This window comes from Coffea arabica, chromosome 2c (assembly GCF_036785885.1).
Source record: "Coffea arabica cultivar ET-39 chromosome 2c, Coffea Arabica ET-39 HiFi, whole genome shotgun sequence".
Lineage (NCBI taxonomy): Eukaryota > Viridiplantae > Streptophyta > Magnoliopsida > Gentianales > Rubiaceae > Coffea > Coffea arabica.
In genome coordinates, this window is record NC_092312.1 from 66,660,008 (window position 1) to 66,681,213 (window position 21,206).

General features: G+C 35.4%; 2 protein-coding genes across 2 annotated transcripts; both read left to right on the plus strand.

Moving 5' to 3' along the window:
- Nucleotides 1-11,906: 11,906 nt before the first annotated feature.
- On the plus strand, nucleotides 11,907-12,865 carry LOC140035390 (phytyl ester synthase 1, chloroplastic-like). Its single transcript, XM_072076182.1, has 2 exons — nucleotides 11,907-12,375; nucleotides 12,576-12,865. The coding sequence occupies exons 1-2, from the start codon at nucleotides 11,949-11,951 to the stop codon at nucleotides 12,644-12,646; spliced, it is 498 nt and encodes a 165-aa protein (XP_071932283.1). The 5' UTR covers nucleotides 11,907-11,948; the 3' UTR covers nucleotides 12,647-12,865.
- A 2,196-nt stretch (nucleotides 12,866-15,061) lies between these two features.
- Nucleotides 15,062-18,996, plus strand: LOC140035391 (phytyl ester synthase 1, chloroplastic-like). The gene is made up of 5 exons (XM_072076183.1): nucleotides 15,062-15,858; nucleotides 15,964-16,068; nucleotides 17,277-17,383; nucleotides 18,337-18,458; nucleotides 18,606-18,996. Exons 1-5 carry the CDS (start codon nucleotides 15,702-15,704, stop codon nucleotides 18,607-18,609), a joined length of 495 nt encoding a protein of 164 aa, XP_071932284.1. The 5' UTR covers nucleotides 15,062-15,701; the 3' UTR covers nucleotides 18,610-18,996.
- The last annotated feature ends 2,210 nt before the right edge of the window (nucleotides 18,997-21,206 follow it).

A 21,206-nucleotide genomic window follows, 5' to 3' on the forward strand; every position in this document is an offset into this window, starting at 1 on the left:
CATATTCTGTTACAAGGTGTGTTGGGGAAGGGGATGGTGGGGGATGGGGGACACCACCTGCTGGTGTTTCTGTGGTGTTGCTTCTTTGTTGTTGCTTTTGTTGGTGCACGTATTCGTTTTTAATTGTGAGAGGGCATGTCAATATGTCATCTAGTTTGCAAAAGAAAAGTAAATGGAAAGGGAGAAAAGAGAAGGGAAGTTGATTCCTCAAAATATGATTTAACGTTGATTTTTAAGCCATAAATCAATATTAAGGTGTGATGTGTTTATAGTGCATGATAATACGTTAAAACTGTAACGGATTAGTGTTGTGTTCTTGTATATATTGCAAGTGTACGAGTTATGCAAATTGTAAGAAAAGTAACAAAGTACGTAAAAAAATAGAAAAAATAATGCAATGAGTTCCTCAAAAAATAAAAAAATGCAATGAGTTCCTCATAAGATAATTTAAAGTCAGTTAACTTTTAAGTAATCTCCGTTAAAATATGATTTATTAGGCTTAAGCAATTGACATTTGACATTAAAATACAGTGCATTTGTTTTGTGTGAATATGCATGTTGGTACATGGGTGTTGTGTCATGAGAATTGCAAAGAGTAAAGGAAAAAAAAAAAAAAAACAGGAGAAGAAAGAAAAGACCAATTGATTTCTTTGAAAAAGTAAACAAGAACTTTCATATTCTTATTTAGGTTGCAATAAATAATTTGACCACCATACCTTTTGCATACCTTAATAAAAGTTTACATGTCCAATTTGACACTCTGGTTTGGAAACAAATTCTTTTTTTTTTTCCTAAGCAACAAAATTTATTTGTTTTTTTCTTAAACTTGACAAACTGCACTTGTAGGATTGTTACAAAATTTATTTATAAGAAGTTATGTCTGTAGGAAACAAAAAAAAGATTGAGAATATAAGAAATTGTTTGAAAAAAGTGTTTTTTGAATATTCCGAATTTTTAAAGTAGGCAATAATTTAATTTGCACCGCGAGAGGGACAAAAAAATACCAAAGAAGGTAAACTGCACTTGCTATGTAGTGGATGCAGTTAATAAAGCCGGTGGAATGGCATTATTCTGGACTGATGCAGTTCATATAAAGGAACTACAGCATACTGAATTCACCATTGAAGCATTGATAGAAGATGATGAAACAAGGGCGAACTGGAGGATAATAGCAATTTATGCCAGCTGTGAAAGACAGGTGAGGAAACAACAATGGACCACATTAACTGAGAGGAAAAGACTGTGGGGTGAGAAAGTGATGATTATAGGGGATTTCAATGATATAAGGTGTAAGGAGGAAAAATGGGGTGGAAGGGACAGAGAAGAATGGACTTTTAGAGATTTTAGAGATTTCATCAACAGGAACAATTTGGTGGACATAGGATTTGAAGGTGTACCATGGACATGGAGGAATAGTTGGGATGAAGAAGTGGAAATAAAAGAAAGACTAGACAGAGGCTTATGCTCTCCTGAGTGGCTAGAGGTGTTTCACAATGCAAAATGCACACATGTTGAAAACTGGGCATCAGATCATAGTATCCTATTGCTAGACACATGCCCAGCAAACAAAAGGAGGAAAAAAAGATTTTTCTTTGATAAAAGATGGGTGCAATATGAAGATGGATCCCAGGTAGTCAAAGAGGCCTGGAAAACTCAATGTGAAGGATCCAGAATGTTTAAGGTTACCAAGAAAATCACAAATTGCAGGATAAGTCTCTTGAAATGGCACAAAAGCAAGATAGGTAATACCAAAAAAAAGATAGATGAGATCAAATGCAAATTAGAAGGAAAAAGGGGGCAGGAGAGGAAGCTATCAAAAGAGGAAGTGGGGTCTTTGAAGAAACAATTGAAAGATGCATACCAGGAAGAAGAAAAATTTTAGAGTCAAAAGGCAAGATTGCAATGGCTGAGGGAGGGGACAAGAATTCTAAATACTTTCATGCAGTTGTTAATGAATGAAGAAGAGCAAACAGGATGAACCAACTACAGAAAGAGGATGGGAGCTGGACAAATTCGGAAGAAGCAGTGGGGCAGGAAATAACCAAATACTATAGACAGTTATTCACTGCCTCAAAGACACCAACAAGAAAGGATAGTATTCATGAGATACTTGAGGGGATTCCAACAAAAATCACAGATCAAATGAACAGAATCCTTATCAGACCTGTGGACGAACATGAAATTAGGACAGCTGTGTTTTCAATGAATCCCAATAAAGCTTCAGGCAATGATGGAATGTCACCCCTTTTTTACCAAACTTATTGGGACATCATTAAAAGTGACATTGTCGAGGCAATTCAAGCTTTTTTTCATTCAAGTCATATGCTCAGATCCATAAACCATACTATTGTCTCCTTGATTCCCAAAATCCCCATTCCCACTGGCTTAATGCACTATAGGCCCATTAGTTTGTGTTCTGTTTTATACAAAATCATCTCAAAAATTCTAGTCAAAAGACTCAAACCTGTGTTAGACATGTGCATAAGCAAAAACCAGTCAGCTTTTGTGGCAGGCAGACAAATTCTTGATAATGTTATCCTAGCTCATGAGTTTCTACACAATCTGAAAAATAAAAGGAAAGGGCAGATGGGATGCATGGCTATTAAATTGGATATGTCTAAAGCTTATGATAGGGTCGAATGGGACTACTTGAGAGCTATGATGGAAAGAATGGGTTTTTGTGAAACTTGGATAAAGTGGATAATGAAATGCATTACTACTGTGTCTTATTCTTTCAGTGTTAATGGAGAAGCAAGAGAGTTCGTAAAGCCAGAAAGAGGTCTAAGGCAAGGTGACCCTCTGTCACCTTACCCGTTCCTAATTTGTTCAGAAGGGTTCTCAAGTCTACTAAGAAGAGTAGAGGCAAATCAAAAAATGAAAGGAATGAAGATCAACAAAAATGGACCTGCACTAACTCATCTTTTTTTTGCAGATGATTCACTGATATTGAGCAAAGTAGGTCAACAGGAGGCCAATGAATTGAAGACAATTCTAAAAAAGTACGAGGCAGCTTTAGGTCAGCTTATCAACCTGGAGAAATCCTCAGTTTTTTTCAGCAAAAATACTGATCAGAGAACAATGGATGCAATAAAAATGGAGCTGGGAAAGATCCAGGCAGTGAGTCAAGGGAAATATCTTGGATTGCCAATGATTATCACAAAGACCAAAGATCAAATATTTGGGTTCATAAAGGACAAGATCAGAAAGAAAATGGACCATTGGAAGACAAAATTGCTAAGCCTAGCTAGAAAGGAAACTTTGATGAAAGTAGTGACAATGGCTACTCCAACTTATGCAATGTCTTGTTATAAACTCCCTAGGAAGCTTTGCAAGGAAATTTGCTCCATGATGGCAAGATGCTGGTGGGGACAAAACGAAATGAAAGACAAGCAACATTGGATAGCATGGGATAAATTCACCAAGAGTAAGGAAGAAGGTAGAATGGGATTCAAGGATATTCAAATGTTCAACAAAGCTTTGCTAGCAAAACAGGTATGGAGAATAATGACACAACCAAATCTTTTGGTAAGTAAAGTATTGAAGGAGAAATACTTTCCAGGAGGTTCAGTACTAGAAGGAAAAGTGCCAAAGAATGCATCCTGGATTTGGCAAAGTCTTATGAGTGCTAGAGAGGTTATCAAAGATGGCTGTAAAAAGAAAGTTGGGAATGGAAGAGGCATCAACATCTAGAATGACAAATGGATTAACAATGATGGAGATGGGAGGATAAGGACACAGAAACCAGAGGGCAGTGATTTGCAAAAAGTCTCACAACTCATGGTCCAACATAGGTGGAACAGAACTCTGATCTACAAAGTGTTTCACAAAGAGGATCCAGAACACATCTTGAGCATTCCATTAAGTTGGTCTGACCGGGAAGACAGCATGATATGGAAGCACAATAACAATGGTCAATACACAGTGGCAAATGGATACAAAATCTTGCAACAAAAGGAAAGGGATAAGAAGGCAAAACAAAGCAAAGAGGAGGGATGCAGCTATCAACAAACAAACAGGGAACTATGGGGAGCTCTATGGAAGATGCCTATTAAACACAAAATGAAAATATTTGTGTGGAAATGCACCAACAATGGACTACCAGTCAAGGCTCAGATTTTCAACAGAACAAGAAAATGAGATCCGGTATGCTGTGGGTGTGGAGAGAGTGTGGAGACCATTGAGCATGTACTATTGCAGTGCAAGAAAGCAAAAGAAATATGGAAATTTGCATTGGTGCAATGGGATGGACTACAAGACCAAACTGGATGCTTCAAACAGTGGTGGAACATGATGATGAATGCAAGAACTAGGAACGAAGGTGAAGATCACATAGCCTTAACAGTTAATGTGCTATGGCAGATTTGGAAAGCTAGAAATGCAAGAGTCTTCAACTCCTTACAACAGGAGCCTTTTAAAGTAAGTGAAAAGGCAACTAAGGAATGGAAGGAACACCTAGATGCAGTTCAACACAATCCGAGGAAGAACACAGCAGAAACAAGAAGGCAACATGGAAATGGACAAGGGGAACAAGCAGATGCTGAGGCGGTAATTCTGAAGCTTGCAATCCAACATCAGAAGGAATACAGTTCCTTTGGCATTGGCATCACAGCTTCGAATGCTGCAAACCAAGGGATAGCAGCCTGGTCACTAAGAGAGAGATCATCAGGGAACAAAGATCAAGACTTGGCAGAGGCAGTGAGATTATGCATGGTCAAGGCAGCAGGGAAAGGATGGAGGAAAATCAACATACGGTTTGAAAACAAAAAGATGATGGCACAGTTCCAAAATGGGAAAGCATGGACTATAGCGATAGAAGCTATCTTGGAGGCATGGTTCGAAGACTCGGCCGAGACGTCATCTTGGAGGCATGGTTCGAAGACTCGGCCGAGACCGAGACGTCTCGGCCGAGTCGTAACCGGCCGAGACGATACCGCGACGAATCGAGACAGAGATACTCGTCTCGCCGAGAAATTGGCCGAGACGTCACCGCGACGGATTGTCACGGCCGAGTCACCCCGAATCACCCCGAGTCACCCCGAGTCAAGGTGAATTTAACAAAAAATCTTTAGAAAAAAAGGAAAAAAAGGATTAAAAAAGGGAAATTCGAGGACCTCTCTACTGCCTATATCGAACCATGGCTAGTACTGATGATCCTTCATACGGGGAAAGAAATGTGAGTGATGGACAAGTTATAAAAGACTTCATGGGGCCTTCTTTAGATTAATCATAGTGGTTCCCTATTCTATTTCCAGACATAATTGGGACAAGCTCATCTGAAACACCGGACATAATTGGGAGAAGCACTAGGACCGCAGCTCAATTACATTGACCCTTGGAGTAAAAACTACAGCTAGTTCCTAACACATGAGAAGGAGAAGTCAAAGGTTGAAATCATTCATTGGAAAATAGAAACAAATTTGCCACAGTACTATCACGTGAAAAGATGCGTTTTCTTTTCCACCTTGAAGGTACTACCTTCACTTTACTTTGAAGGTACTACCTTGAATTTGCCACGTTAAACATACTACCTTTACTTTACTTTTCTTTTCTTAGTATTGTTTGATTCCCTAAGCCCTTTTGCTTTGTTTTCGAACTTTCAGGCGGACTTGGTTCTTATTTGTTAGCTCTAAATAAGAAAACATATGAGTAGGCAGAAGTAAGCACTGCGGGAAATCCTCCGGGCAGCTACAAGGAACTTGGGATTGGTTGGATGACCAGTTATCTCTGTGCAATTAGTTTCATTGATCTTTTTGTGTTAATTCCACTCCGAAAGGTACATGTTCACGAATGTATATGACATTTGTCTTTATTGTTGGTTGTGTTCATTATCCTATATCTTTTGTTCATCAGATCTGCTGCAATTTGTTAACTTTAACATCTTTTTTGGTCAAGTTTCTAAAATTTTAATGCCAACAAGTCCAAATTTGCAAACAAGAAAAAAGAATCAATAAAATCGCAGAAGTTCCACATATAACTCTTAATCAGGTCATTATCTTTTTTTTTTTTGCCATTACAAACTATGGCACAATGGATAAGTTACATTGCAGAAGTGTAGAGATTTTCTTTAGTGGGTCGGCAGACAATTTCAAGCATTGATTGAAAGTGTAACAGAATAGAGCCGTTGCATTGGCTCTACTTAAATTTTAGAATGTGATTCCTTCGTATGGCACTAGCTGATGCAATAGGACTACTTTCTTGTGTTTTGGTGGAATTGCTTTTCAGGAAGTCTGTCTGGTTGTGGTCTGACTTTGTTTGCATGGGCGAGTGATTTTTAGTTGGCAATAATTTTTCCTCTATAAATTTAGTAATCCTTATGTATAAAACAAAAACTTTTGTAATTCTTGGACGACTAGGTTGCAAAGTGAGTGAAAAATCATGTCTAGATATATATATATATATATATATATATATATATATGACGATGGTTAACAAAGAAATTAGAGAGATATGAGAATTGCTTCCACTGTACGTGTATATTTTTGTGCTAATAGAGAGGGACATTTAGTATTATCTTCCAACTTATTATAATACATAATCATCCTGGTGATCATGATCATGATCATGAACTAAAAACTATAGGAAGATGGAAAGCTAAATTATATGTTTAAGTTAATCACCCATCAACAAACAAAATGCCGAAGTTCTTATAATAAATGAAAAAATGATCATTGTTGCAGGTTTACATTATAGATTAGATGTTTAACTTACTAATATAATAGAAATAAATTATTATAATTATAAAATGTCAGAAACTGCTTGTTGTATTTTTTTTCATATATCTTTAATTATTTTGTGATGTATTAACCATTTATATTGATATGTGTAATAGTTACAATGACGAGCAAGGATATTGGTTGGGAACATGGTAAACCCGTGGGAGGGAATAGAAAAATTGTGAGATGCAATTATTGTGGAAAAATAATGCATGGTGGCATTACAAGGTTGAAAGAACATGTCGGTCATGTCATAGGACAAGTTGAACCTTGTCCAAGGGTCTCAAGCGAAGTTAGAGATTTAATGAAAATGCATCCAAAGGTTGGTAAGATTCAAAGAGCTACAATAAAACAGAAAAAAGAAGAAATATTGAATTCTTTCCAACAAGAAAGTATGTATGGTAATTTCAACATGGTTGGTGACGAGGAGGACGAAGTCTTTTTTGAAATTGATGAAGAAAGTCGGATGGCGTTGGAAAAAAAACAAATGAAGCAAGCAATTAGAGAGAGCCAATACTTGCAATTTTTAGACGAACAACGAAGGCATTCGGTATCTGGGAGTCGACCTTCTATGTTTATGTCAGGTATGATTTGTAAACTAAAATATTATAACAAATTTGATACTATTTTATTAAATATAATTACATAAAGTTGCAATTTAGTCATTCATTTTTTATTTGTTAAATATTGTGAATTTTAGGAAATATGGGTGTTGGCACTTCAAACCCAACGACTTCTGAAAATAAAAGAGGATTGTCACGTAATTTCAGTGTCAGACAAGCAGATGAAATGACAAGCAGAGGAATTGACTCACATATGTTTCCTTCGAAACAAAAATCAGTCAAATCAATGTTTCCGAAGGAAAATATAAAAAGAGTTGGTAAGGCAGTTTCAAAGTTTTTTCATTTCAATGCTATACCATTTCATGCAGCTGACAATCCTTATTATCAATCGATGATTGATGAAATTGCCAAAGCTGGTTCTGGTATTAAAGGCCCTTCAGCTTATCAAATTGGAAATGAATATTTAGATGAAGAATTTGAAGAGCTTGAGAAATATCTTGGAGATATTTATGATAAATTTTCAACTTTTGGTTGTACACTTATGTGTGATGGGTGGAGCACTCGTACAAAACATCCAATAATAAATTTTATGGTATACTGTGATAGGCACATGATATACCATAGTTCAGTTGATTGTACCAATATCAAGAAAACTGCTGAATATATTTTCAAGTTAATGGATGATGTAGTAGAGGTTGTGGGAGAAAAAAATGTTGTGCAAGTTGTGACAGATAGTGAATACTGTATGAAAGCAGCTGGACAACTGTTGATGAAAAAAAGAAAAAATCTTTTTTGGTCACCTTGCGCTGCGCATTGTATAGATTTGATGTTGGAGGATATTGGTAAAATGGATAATGTAAAAGAAACTATTGCTTAGGGGAAGAAGATAACAAGTTTCATATATAACAGTGACAAAGTAGTGAATCTGATGAAGACATATACAAAAAAAAGGGAACTGCTACGTCCAGGTATCACTAGATTTGCAACTGAATTCATTTCTATGGAAAGTCTTCTTCGGCATTGTACAAAACTGAAAAGAATGTGCACCTCAGATGAATGGACAGAGTTTAATAATACTACCAAGAGAAAAGCAGAAGTTATTAAAGTAGCTGAGTTGATATTGTCAGAGAAGTTTTGGAAAAAAGTTAGAAATGTGTGTGCAATAATGGAGCCTCTGGTCAAAGTTTTAAATACTATTGATCAAGATAATAAGCCAACATTGCCAATTATTTATGAGGCAATGGATAGAGCAAAAATAGCTATTCAAAAGTAGGTGAAATCTTGGAAAACAATTTGGGAAGTGATTGATAATAGATGGTACAATCAACTTCATCGGGATTTACATGCGGCAGGTAATTTAAAATATTACATCTAATTTAAATATGTAATATATTTATTTATTTATTTATTTTCTAATTTTGTTATTTTATTGTATTTAGCATATTTTTTGAACCCGATCCTTCAATATTCTGGAACTTGTGAGTTTAATCTGGATGAAGTTCGAAGAGAGTTAAAGAACGTCATTGCAAAGTTGGAGCCAAATTTAGATGCACAAGTTGATTCAATAAATGAGGTATTCTTTTGATTATTTTATTTATTTATACTAATCAACAAATTTTAAAATTTTAGCACTTGTGTATACATTATTTTTGTAGATCAAAATTTTTGCAGACAAAAAGGGAGGCTTTGGAAGTGCTATTGCAGCAAGAGCATTACCAAAATCTTTACCAGGTTTCAACTTAATTCATACTTACATTAACATCTAAATCATATAAATGAAGTTAATATTTTTATAATATTAAAATAATAATAATAAATGAATGTTATTATTACTTTGTTTGTTTAGCTGAATGGTGGCTTAACTACGGTGAAGATGCGCCAAATTTAAGGAATATTGCAGTGAAAATATTGAGTCAAACCTGCACATCCTCTGGTTGTGAGCGAAATTGGAGTACATGATCATTAATTCATACAAAACTACGCAACCGTTTGGCAGTTAAAAAATTGCATAAATTAGTTTTTGTGCATTACAATATGCGATTGAAGGTGAAAAATTTGATGCATCAAAGAGATACTGATGATTTCTACAACCAAATTGACTTGAATCACATTTTTCACCAAGATGATATATTGGATGATTGGATAAGAGAAAATGAACAACCCACATTGCCTGAAGATAATCTGGATTGGTTGGATAAGGGCATTCATCAAACTGAATCAGAAAGTAGTGAATATCAAGAACATGACAACGATGATTTTGGTGATACATTGTCCCAATATATTACCAAAAGAAATAAGAAAGGTCTTGCTGCATCCTCAAGTAGGAAACAAAAAAGTAAGACTAAACAAACCAGTAAGCAGACTGTTCCGTCATCTTCAAATAAAAGTGACAGCAGTAATGATGATGATGACAATGGTGACAATGGAGATGGAGGGAACAATTCTTTCAGGCATAGTGGTTACAATCAAGATAGCCAACAAGCAGGAGGTATGTCATGGGCTCAAGGACAAGATAATTATTATGCCACTCAAGATACTGATCATGGCTATCGTCCTGGTATAGAAGCACAACGTCAATTCCTCAATGATTTAACTCAATTTTCAAGTGAGGATACTTTCTCTCACCATTTAGGATCACAAAGATATAGAGGAGTCAATGATCAGATGCAAAATTTGGGTATATACCCAACTTATGAGCATGAATCTAGTCAAAACCGTAGTACTAGTCAATTGGGATATGACTATGACCAATCATATGGAATCACTCCTGACTATTACAGTGGATATCGGCCATTTGACAGACCTGGACAGGTTGAAAGGTCTACTAGCATTCATGGTAGTGGATACTATGAAAAAAAATAGATAAGTCTCATGATGGTTCTTCTTTTGATTCCAATAACATTGGATTTTATGGTTATGATTCTACTGCATCATATGGTACCAGCGATAGTGTTAACTATTGAGGGTTTGGATACTACCATCAACAAATTATCTCCAATCCAGAAGTTCTTCCGTCCAATGATTATGGAACATCTAGTCAATCCTCACATCCAGTAAATACACCAGATAACTCGTTTACACTACCTACTCAAGGTCCTATGCCACTTCCATATCTGTTTTACCATTCATCGACAAATGAGGATGATTTTGAACCACATCATCATTCTACTTGGTAGTAACAGGTACGAAAATATAAAGTACTAGTATATCTTTTTATAGATTTACCTTTTATCTAATATGATTTCTTTTTATTTTTGACAGGAGATTGATCAAAATATTCCAACTTTATGCTATAAATAAATCTTTAGTTTGTATTGTTAATGGTTGATATTACTTTTGCAATTATTAGTTTTAAAATTGTGGTCTATGTTATTTTGATTTTATTTGTGATGCCATTGTTTTAAATAATTAAAAGTACTTATCGTGTATAATATGTATAAAAATAGTACATTTTACAAATTTTCTTTTGTTATTTTTTATTATTTTTGTTTAGCATACTTTTTTTATATTATTAACAGTTTTTAGAATATTAAATGCTTTAAAATTTGCGTCTCATCAAGACCGTGATCGATATGCCGAGACCGATGTGGAACGTTCCACGCCGCGACCGCGACCGCGACTTTGAACCATGCTTGGAGGACGTCCAGCAAATGTCACTATGGTTTCGAACGTGCACTTTTGGAAGATTGAATGAAGAAACTGATAGCTTATGCTACAGTTTGAGCAAAATTGCTCTTTTGAATTTTTGTGATATGGAGTGGAACTACGCCACTTTGTAGTGCTAAATGCACTCTTGTAAAGATTGGAGCCTTTGCTCCAAAAGTGTACAGTTTTTCATGTTATAAAATTTCTATCGTTTCGGAAAAAAAAAAAAAAGGTAAGATCATAAAAGGCCATATTTCTGGACTGTCATTACATAGCAAGAAGGTTGCACAAGTTTCGTCGGTGAACAAGAGAATAAATCTTTTTTTTTTGGGGTAATCTCAGGGAATAAATTTTTACGCTCAATAATGATGCAGCAATATTCTCATTAATAATCAGTTTCTAAAACACAGATTATCCCATTAACTCCACTTTCATATCATTACTGTCAGCAATAATGTTGATCCATGTTTGAGATAATCCTTTGTTTTTGGTTTCTTGCTGCATTCATATTTCAGTTTTCACCTAACACGCGCGCACACACACAAAGATAGACATATGTATTTGGTTCTGGTTGCATTCGTATTTCAGCTTTCACCTAATGCATACACACACACACACGTTGCACGTTCAGCATGAACTTGTCATTGAGCCATTTCTGTCTTCTTGAACCTCTGGAGCCCCAGTGAAAAATTTGTTGTTCGGTTGTTCCCACTATTTCTAGACTTTCTTGAACCAATAGTGTCTGTATTACATTTACATCGTTGACAAAAACACCTGCAGAAAACAGAGAATACAGAGGTTCTACATCTTTTTTGTGCTATTGCAAGTTGATTTCTGGATTTCTACCAATTTTTTGAACGTGGCCCTTTATTTCTCGAGTGTTGTTTGTGTACATACTAGTACATTTCAAACCACATTAGGATTGGTTTGCTTATAAGCACACATCTAATTCTGGGCTCGAAGCTTATTCGTTGCCAAGTCTGAATCTTGAAGTTATCAAGTTGGAAGCCATTGGTTTGTGGAAACCATGGATTCACTTGTGAGTAATTTGTGGGCTCCTTCTTCATTTGCTTTAACAGAGTTCAAGCCTCAATTCATAGCTCAAATTAGATGTTCAGCAACTCAGAAGTCCTCTATCTTGTCTGCTGACACTTGTAGACTTAACGGAGTTTCTTCAGCTAAGGAGCAGGAGAGAACTATTCTGTTGATAGATAGGGGGCATGGTCATTTACCTGCGGGTGTAAGTACTGGAGAGAAGAAGAAGGGAGAGGAAGAAGTTATGCAAGAAAAGCTGGAACCGTTGTGGGATGATGGATATGGAACTCGAAGTGTGAAGGATTACCTTGACTTGGCAAAAGATGTTATTAAGCCTGACGGTGGACCTCCACAGTGGTTTTCGCCTATAGAATGTGGCTCTCCTTTGAAGAATTCACCTGTTCTTCTCTTTTTACCTGGTAAACGATGCTTTGTCACAAGTATTGAACTCTTATCTGCAACTTTTCTTTTGTAGAAAGTGCATAGAAGATGCATGATTAGTCTAGATTTTAGCTCATGTTTTTATGGCCTGTAGAGAAGAATTAAATGAAATAAAAGTTTTAAATAGACATTTCCTAGTTTAGGATACTTACTAGCAAATTTGCTTTGGTTTGTGTAGGGATGGATGGTCTTGGATTGGGGCTCATATTGCATCACAAAACTGTAGGAAGGTCAGTCTTGGTTGTATAAATACTTGCTTGTGCGTTTCTTAGCTAACTGGTTCTAGGCTTGTAGCAGTCATTATAATAGCAACTGGTACTAGCACTTTAGTCAGTTTAACACCACTATACATGAACTCCTGGAGTAAGAACTGAAACTTGTAGGCACTTTCTCAATTAGCTTGCATCATACTTGGACTCCATCCATGTCTTCTTAGGTTCTTTGCTTAAACAACATTCTTCTTTCCATGTGTCAAAGTAACTCTGTCCAAAGAGAATTAGTTTACTTTTCTTGATAAATGCTACACAGACATTGAGTCATATTTTCTTGTCAAACTCAATGGGGTAGTTAGATGTGTGTTGAATAAAAAGAATGTCTAGATAGTAAACTTGAAATGACCAAAAGTACTGCAGTTGAACCTTGGGAGTACATGTTGATCAGCCCATACAACTAATAACTCTGTCATCCTTCTTGTTATCATCCCATGGCTATGAACTTTCATCATTTTACCAAGGACACAGATGGTGCAGAATGAAGGATAAGATGCATTTGAAGAGGGATATATTATTTGGTGGTTCAGCTATGTGTTATCATTCACTACAATCCAAAAATGTAATGCTTTGGCTTATTAAATTATCACAATGTCAGCCCTTTCTATTGTTGTCTTATGGTTTTGAACTTAACATCATTTTACCTTGGTGGTTCATCATATAAGGTGCACCTGAGAAAACATGGTGGGTTGTTGGCATTCAAGTTGCTGCATCATCAATTTCAATCCTATATATATATATATATAAATTGAATATATGTTAAACATTGCAATAGAAGCCAGAGTAATTGTTATTGTCAGTTATCTGCAATGCCTCTATTTATGGTCAAACGTACGCTTACCCTTGGTCTCAAATTGTACCCTAATTGAGGTAGTTGCAATGGGACTTTTATATATTCATATTCTAACTTCTTTGATTCACAAGTGCTCCTCTTTTGTACCTGGATCAGATATCAGTCTTACTAGTGAAATGGCAGATTATGTTTCATGCATTAACCAAGAAAGAGTGCTTTGAAACCTTGCAGCAGTGAATATCACAGTCTATTGCAGTTGAGGTATTTGCTCCAGCTGATTTTGCACACCTGTAACAATGTTTACAGCAATACAAGTTGAGTTTTGGCCCAAAAAGTTTTTTTTTTTTGTGGGGGACTTTTATGCGCTTTCTCCATTTGAATATCCTTCTTCTGAATCAACATATGATATTCTAATAGGACTTCCAATAGTTAACATGATCTTTTTTTGATCTTTCTTAACTCCTGATCTGGGAGATCAGATTGTGACAGTTAGTATATTTCTATCTATCTATCTGGATTGCTGTATTTAGGAGGTTTATGATCTATGTTCTGGATCTTTTTATAAATTCAGGACCTGTCTGAACTCCTGATCTGGCAGATCTGATTGTGGAAGTTAGTAGATTTCTGTTCATCAATCTGCGATGCTGTATTAAGGAGGTTTATGATCTTGGTACTGGATTGTCAGACCAATATGTGCCAAATGAGGAACTTCTGGAACGTAGTGCAATTACATGACCATCGTCGTTTCTCTTACTCTACTTTGGTATGGATTACTAATGGATGATCACTCTTGCAGGGTTTTTGAGGTGTGGTGCCTTCACATTCCTGTGAAAGATCGAACACCATTTGAAGGCCATTGAATTTTTTCTCCTTGGAGATATTTTTTCTTTTTATTCCAATAACATTTTGTTACTAAAGAGAAGATCACATTCTGATCACATTTACAAATTCATTTATACTGCTTTATCAGATTATTTTCTCATGGTGATATAAGGTTTTGCTCTTTATAATTTTTATAATCCCCACCACACTCTTCCATCCTCTGGTTATCTTCTGTTTATGTCACCAACACGTACTCTTGAGTGAATGCAAAATTTGAACGGATTCCTACCTTGTAAGTTCTGCTCTGATGATTTAAAACTCCAAATTTAAGCCTAGACAATCTCCAAATGAAGATTCAGAATTCTGAACAATAGACAAATGGAGCTATCAGATTTATAACAAAAGAAAGCTCTAATGTACAGGATCCTGGAAAACTGAGTCTTTTATTGGAGAAGTATTTAGTCTTATGAAAAGCAGACGAAGAACTGGTCAGATTCAAAATGACCAAGGTTGTATACAAATCTCATTCTACCACTGCTGCATTGTAAGACTACACTGGTTGTGAAGCAGGAGTATGGAATCATGCAATTGAAATGACTTGGATGTATTAGCTTTTTCCTAGGGGCACGAACTGTTTCTTGTGCAAATACAGTTCTCTATATGACTAAATGAGACCACAATCTGCCTGACATTAAAAAAACCAAGAATCTTGGAGAGTTTAAAGTGTGAACTCAAACACCGATACTATAGTTTTGGGGATGTATTTTTTGCAAGTGACTGAAAAACCAGAATTGCTTGTGCTTGGCAAAGCAGTCACATGGACCTCAGCAGTGGGTTATGATAGAATTGCTTGTGCTTGGCAGAGCAACTTTATTGGACTTTGTATTGAGTGGATTGTTCCTGATGACTCACAATCAGGAATTACCAGTAAGATTGAGCTAGGGCCAGCCCATAAACAACTTGGGGATATTTATATTCCATAATGAAGTCAAAAGCCAAAATAAATTTGTTCTTGTAGTTACCATGATCAAGATGTTCCTTATACATGGCTGCAGTGGAAGTATAGGTAGAAATTAAATGAGTTACTCGTTAGAAAAACTCACAATATTTTCCTCTCCGATGTAGTCAAAATCCCAGAAAATACCGAGAAATGGTGGTCTGACAATAGTTCTTTAGATTATCATTATTATTATGTTTGAATTGTTAGTGCTTGCCATTCAAAAGATGTCATGGAATGATACCTTTTGAACAACTTACTCTTGAGACCTTAATATCCACTGTTATGCCTTTTGTTTTCTCGATGAGATTTGGCTTTACTGTGAAAAATTCTCTGGTATCCTTGATTTCCTCCCTATAGTAAGTGAGACTGCGATATTTCTTCAGCTTGTGTTATTCATCAATAACCTAACTGTAAACAGAGATGGTAATCTTTGTTGAGGAAACTGTGAGGAATCAACATGCTTCATCTCCAAATAAGCCAATATATCTTGTGGGAGATTCATTTGGAGGATGCTTGGCACTTGCAGTTGCTGCACGTAATCCAGCTATTGATCTCGTTTTAGTATTAGCCAATCCAGGTATTTCTAAGTATACAGTTCATCATTCTGTTTTATTTCGTGAGTGTTTGCTGAGTAAATTTACATGTTTCATGGTAACTTTTGTTTGCTGCCATTTTTTTTCAGCAACGTCATTTAACGGGTCACAGCTGCAATCTTTGCTGCCTTTCTTGGAGGCTATACCTAATGAACTTCATTGTACAGTCCCTTACCTTTTAATCTTTGTCCTAGGTAAGTTTGTACTCTTTAAGTACACAAGCTTACTTTTCAACTGTCTCAGCATAGAATGTGAAATTTTACATGGTTTATTCACTGATCATTCTCTAGATATAGTCCTATGTGCTGCTCGCGTAAGCATTACCCCAAAGCACAATGACATCTTTTAACATTTTGTGCTTTTAAGACTATTCCTTTTATGTAGCTCACTACAAAATTGTACGTGTTGCATGAAATATGTTGCGTTCAGCTTAAGGTGATTGGATTCATTCTAAGCTACACAAGAAAACCTACTTGAGAAATTTATGTCTGATATATGAAAATTCCTAGGTTGTTGCATTTTCACCAGAAATGTCTCGTTATGACTTTAGTAAACCATAACTGTGTAGTGGCACATATAGCCTCTCAAAGAATAGTTTTACTAGTTACGCTAGCATTGGAAGAACAGTTATGCTTAGACACAAGTGAAAATGCATGTTTAAAAATGTTGGCAAATGTAGTCTTCTTGAGTCATCTTTTGGTCTATCATGCTACTTTGATGTACAAAGGGAATATTAGTTCTTGAACAGACATGACCATGCATCCTTGAATAAGAGAAAGAGTTCTTTGTCTTCATAGTTCGATGCTTGAGATATTGCTATGCTTATCTGCCCCTCATGTCGACCTGATTCTCACTTGAGTTACATTTCTGAAAATTGCTAGACATGAAAACTTCCAGGCTTACTTGTAGATATACGTTTCAATTATTTGCTCTTTGGTAACCTCATATCCACATGGTTTCCCATCATTTCCACAGCGTATTGATATTGTACACAACCACACGTCAAAATGCCTAGTTTTGCATGTCTGTAGATGTTAAGGTTAATGATTATTATCCGTAAGAGTAATTTAACATCATTTGTAGTTTTACTGAGCCTCAAAATGTTCTCATCCCCTGAAATGTGTCATTAACTTCTTTGCAAAGCAATGAGGATGATTCGAGTTAGAAATGAATTCTTTCTCAGAATCATTTCTCTTATTTTTCTATTGAAGAAATAACCATTCTAAATTTGCTGTTGTTGTGTCTCTTTTGGTGCCACGATGGTTATCCTTCCTCCTGAAAGTTATGATCATTTGACGTCCTCTGTAATTTCCTTTTCCCTTCAATTTTGTTTTAGTTGGCGATGTCAAGTTCGTATGGTTTTCCTGGCTCTAAATAAAATACTATCCTATTGTTGTATTAGGTGAACCAGCGAAGATGGCAATGGTCACTGTTGATGCTACACTTCTTCCTCGAATAGGTCTTGAACGGTTGTCTGGCAATCTTACAGCTTTGTTACAACGTCTTTCAGTAAGTTGCTTAATTTTTTTTGTTTAATAGTATCTTGCCCACTGCTAGAAGCCCTTATTCACATTTTCTCAATTTTTTGTCAACTCTTGCTTTACTTGTTAATATCTTATAGAATTGTTGCACATCATATCAGGTTAATTAAAAGTCTTACTGGATTCAGTAGTTTGTTAATTTGACGAGTTTCATGTCCATGTATAAATTTCTTTGCTTTTGAGATTTTGGCCTCACCTCTTAAGTTAGTCTGGATCCAGTTTGAAAATTTTTTTACTAGTTGGCACAAATAGTGAATGCGGAGGCAGAGAATTTCATGAGATATTGAGAAACATCTAGGAAAGCATTGGAATGATAGAGAAAAAACTGATCAAGGTAATTAGCTGACCTTAAAAGCAATAGAACATGAATGTGGCCAAAGTTGAGCAATAAAGGGATATGAAACAGCTCATTGTTTATGCCACAAGGGGGCTGAAAAAGGAAGTCAGGATGCAATAGAGGCTGTTTACTCATTACTGTGTAAAAGAGAAGATGTTGATGCTAAGAGCTCAGACAATAAAATGAGGGAAAATAGACAGAGAAGCAGAAGGAAAGGAGAAGATGAGGGAAGAAGCCACATCAAATCTGTTCTCACATTTCCTATTTTGTATTCCTTAAACCCGAAACTATGATGTGACAAACTCAGCACAATTTGCAAGGAGTCCTAATATTAAAACTATACTCCAGATGTCATAGCATGAATTCATGTGTTTTAATCAAAATCTAGCAAAGGTGAACTTTGATGAGATTATTGTCATAGATTGTATGGTTTCCCCAAATGGACTCCTTGACTCGGGAGTTCCAGACTCTATAATTTTATGCTCCCCATTGCTTGCGGATGCACATCAGTTTAGAAAGGAGAAATCACATTTACACTTGAAGCATTGAGTTGTGCTTGTCTGATTTCAGTTGTTTTCTGTCAGGAATTGGCTGATATAATACCTAAGGACACTCTCCTCTGGAAGCTCAAACTTCTCAGATCGGCTGCCAGTTATGCTAATTCCCGTCTTCATGCTGTTACAGCAGAAGTACTAGTGCTTTCAAGGTTTCCCTTGTCTTGACGTACACAAACTTTAACATGCATAATGTTTCTTTTTTCTGTTTTTTGCTTGCTTGATTATCTTGTGGAGTGCTTTATCCTCTGACATCCTGTGATACTGCTTTAACAATGCCTCTCTATCCTTCTTTGTAGTTGAAAAGTGTACTACCAGTATGAATACCCGTCTTTTTGTGCATTTCAGACTCTACTTTTGGTTGAAAGAAGGAAAATTCAAGGGGTAAGAGAAATCATGAAGAATATATTTTGTCTAAGAATTTTCCTTTGCACGGTGCTTGGTTCTATTAAGTGACAGGCAACAGGTAGTGGAGTCTGCAAAGCATTCCTTCTTTCTCAATTCTTGACCATTTAGATGTTCTCATTCATTTTTGTCAAATAAATGTAAAGGAGGAAAATGAGAACAAGCCTTCTATTAATTTTATCATTTACCAGTTTTGTGTGGGGACATTGGGCTATTCTGACTGTGCTCTGACAATATAAGGCAATGCTGAGCATTCCAGATTTGAATTGTTATGTAATCCCTCTGTTCCTGATGATTATATCTTAAGTGATATTTTTAAGTCAAAGTAGCTAGGAAGATTTGGTATTCCACTTTGCAGATTGCTTTTTTGAAAAATCGGTACTAGTTGCTTTTGCCCTGAACAAAAATCCATTGCATATTTGCTTGAGTATGTAATTTTGTATTTTGTACCTTTGTTAGTGTTTCTATTTGATCTTTAAAATATATAATATATATCTAATACAATATACGCACATGCACAGCATATTAAAGATGCATATTTTTTATTAAGTTTTGTTTGTATTACATACTTTTATTACTAATTTGTGAAAGTACTTTGTTGTTTAAAAATTATATATACACTGAATATTTGATTCAGAAATTTTCAAAATATAAATTTGATAACTATAAATCTCTTGTATATACACTAATATGTATGCAGGCAAATATTGATTTCTTCTGTTGTTCTTTTTTAATTTCTAACTTTTATCTAATTCTATTCTAAATTTTCAATGTATTAGCACTTTTACCACCACCACTACCAACATCTTATAAGATCATTACATAATTTTGATATGCCAAATGGTCAATCAAGAGTCAAAATATTGCCAATTGCGAATGGTAGGATCATCATCCTTATCCTTGTCAAAACAACGTTTTATATCACTTAACGAAGCTACTCTATAGAAATCTTTCTTGATTGGTTACACAAAATTTGGTCAAAAATCTGATTCTTCCAATGGATGATCATCTTCTAATCCTAATTTCAATGCCATCATTAATTTCGGTTCTAATTGCCATTAGGGCCCTCTTCTTACAAAGTAGAGACATCTCAGTTTCGCCTCTGCAAAGAATCTCCTCGTGTATGCAGTTCAAGACCTGACCATGTAGTTTTACTATCAAAATAGCATTTTTTTTCCCATTCTATGAATGCTTTTGAATCTAATTCTTCCATGCAAGGAATGTCGCCAATTAGGACCATATGACATCTCAATTTCTTTTTTACAAAGAACATTATTTCCTATGCAGTTCATGATCTGATCATGTAGTCCAATTGCTAAAGTAGCATCTTTTTCCCATTCTCTAAATACTTCTTAATCTAACTCTTCCATGCAAGGAACACCTCTAACATCTAGTGAGAATTTTCAAGACCAATTAACATGATTAAGCAAATCGAGATTGGTTTCGAGAAAATGATTGAAAATCTTATGAATAATTTATTAGTATTAAATACAAAGAAAGAGGACGAACAAGACAAAGAATAAGAGAAAAACAATAAAGAAGAAAGAGCACATTAGCAAACACTATGATGTATTTGGTGTGGAAGTAGGTCAATATTTCTATTGTCAAATAGGGGGTTTTCAAGTCGATAACCAAGTATTTATTATTTGTTGGGGAGGGAAAGATAACCACAAATAAAGTCAAGTGCCAAAAAAAGAACTAAAAAAATACAAGCTGATCATCTACCAAATCAATTATCTATTGGAATATAAGTTTGATGATCAAATTGATTTGAAGTTTTCTTCCAAGAAAATTCAATCAATAGTCTCAAACTTTGAACTTGGAGAAGAATGTGGGATCTTCACTCACAAATCAAGGGGAACATGTAGAAGAGAACATAAATAAATTGCTCATGGCAATTAAGAAAATGAAGAAAAAAAATAGGTGCCAATAAGAATAAGATTAAGAGATGTGATAATCAAAAGATAATGAAATGTAAAACAAGTTAACCAAAGTAAGAGTAAGAGACGGAAATTAAACTACCGGAGTTATCGCTTTAACTTATGATAGAAGAAAATGAAAGAATGCTAAGTGACAAATTGATATAATAAATAATCACATCTTTAATACACTAATTACTTCTAATAAATATATGTTTAACATTCCTACTTAACTTTGGTGTTTGTTTTTTAGCAATTGATACATGGTTTATGGTTAGAATACATAGATGCTGAATGCTACAAAGTCAAAGACAATCTCTGGAAGGTTTACCTTTGTCCTTTTTGGAGTCTTTCTTAATATGTTCTTTAATTTTAATTAAAACAAGCTTCTAAGTAACTAGAAATTGTGACCTGATTAAGATGAAATTGACAGGTGTCGTGCCTGTGCAATAATAAATACCTGCTTAAGAAAAATAAATTTTCTGTGTATAGTAGTAAGCAGGGTCGAATCCACAGGGACTGGGAAAAAATTCGATTCTTTTTAAATTCGAGACACGGGGGATTTTTATCAAAATG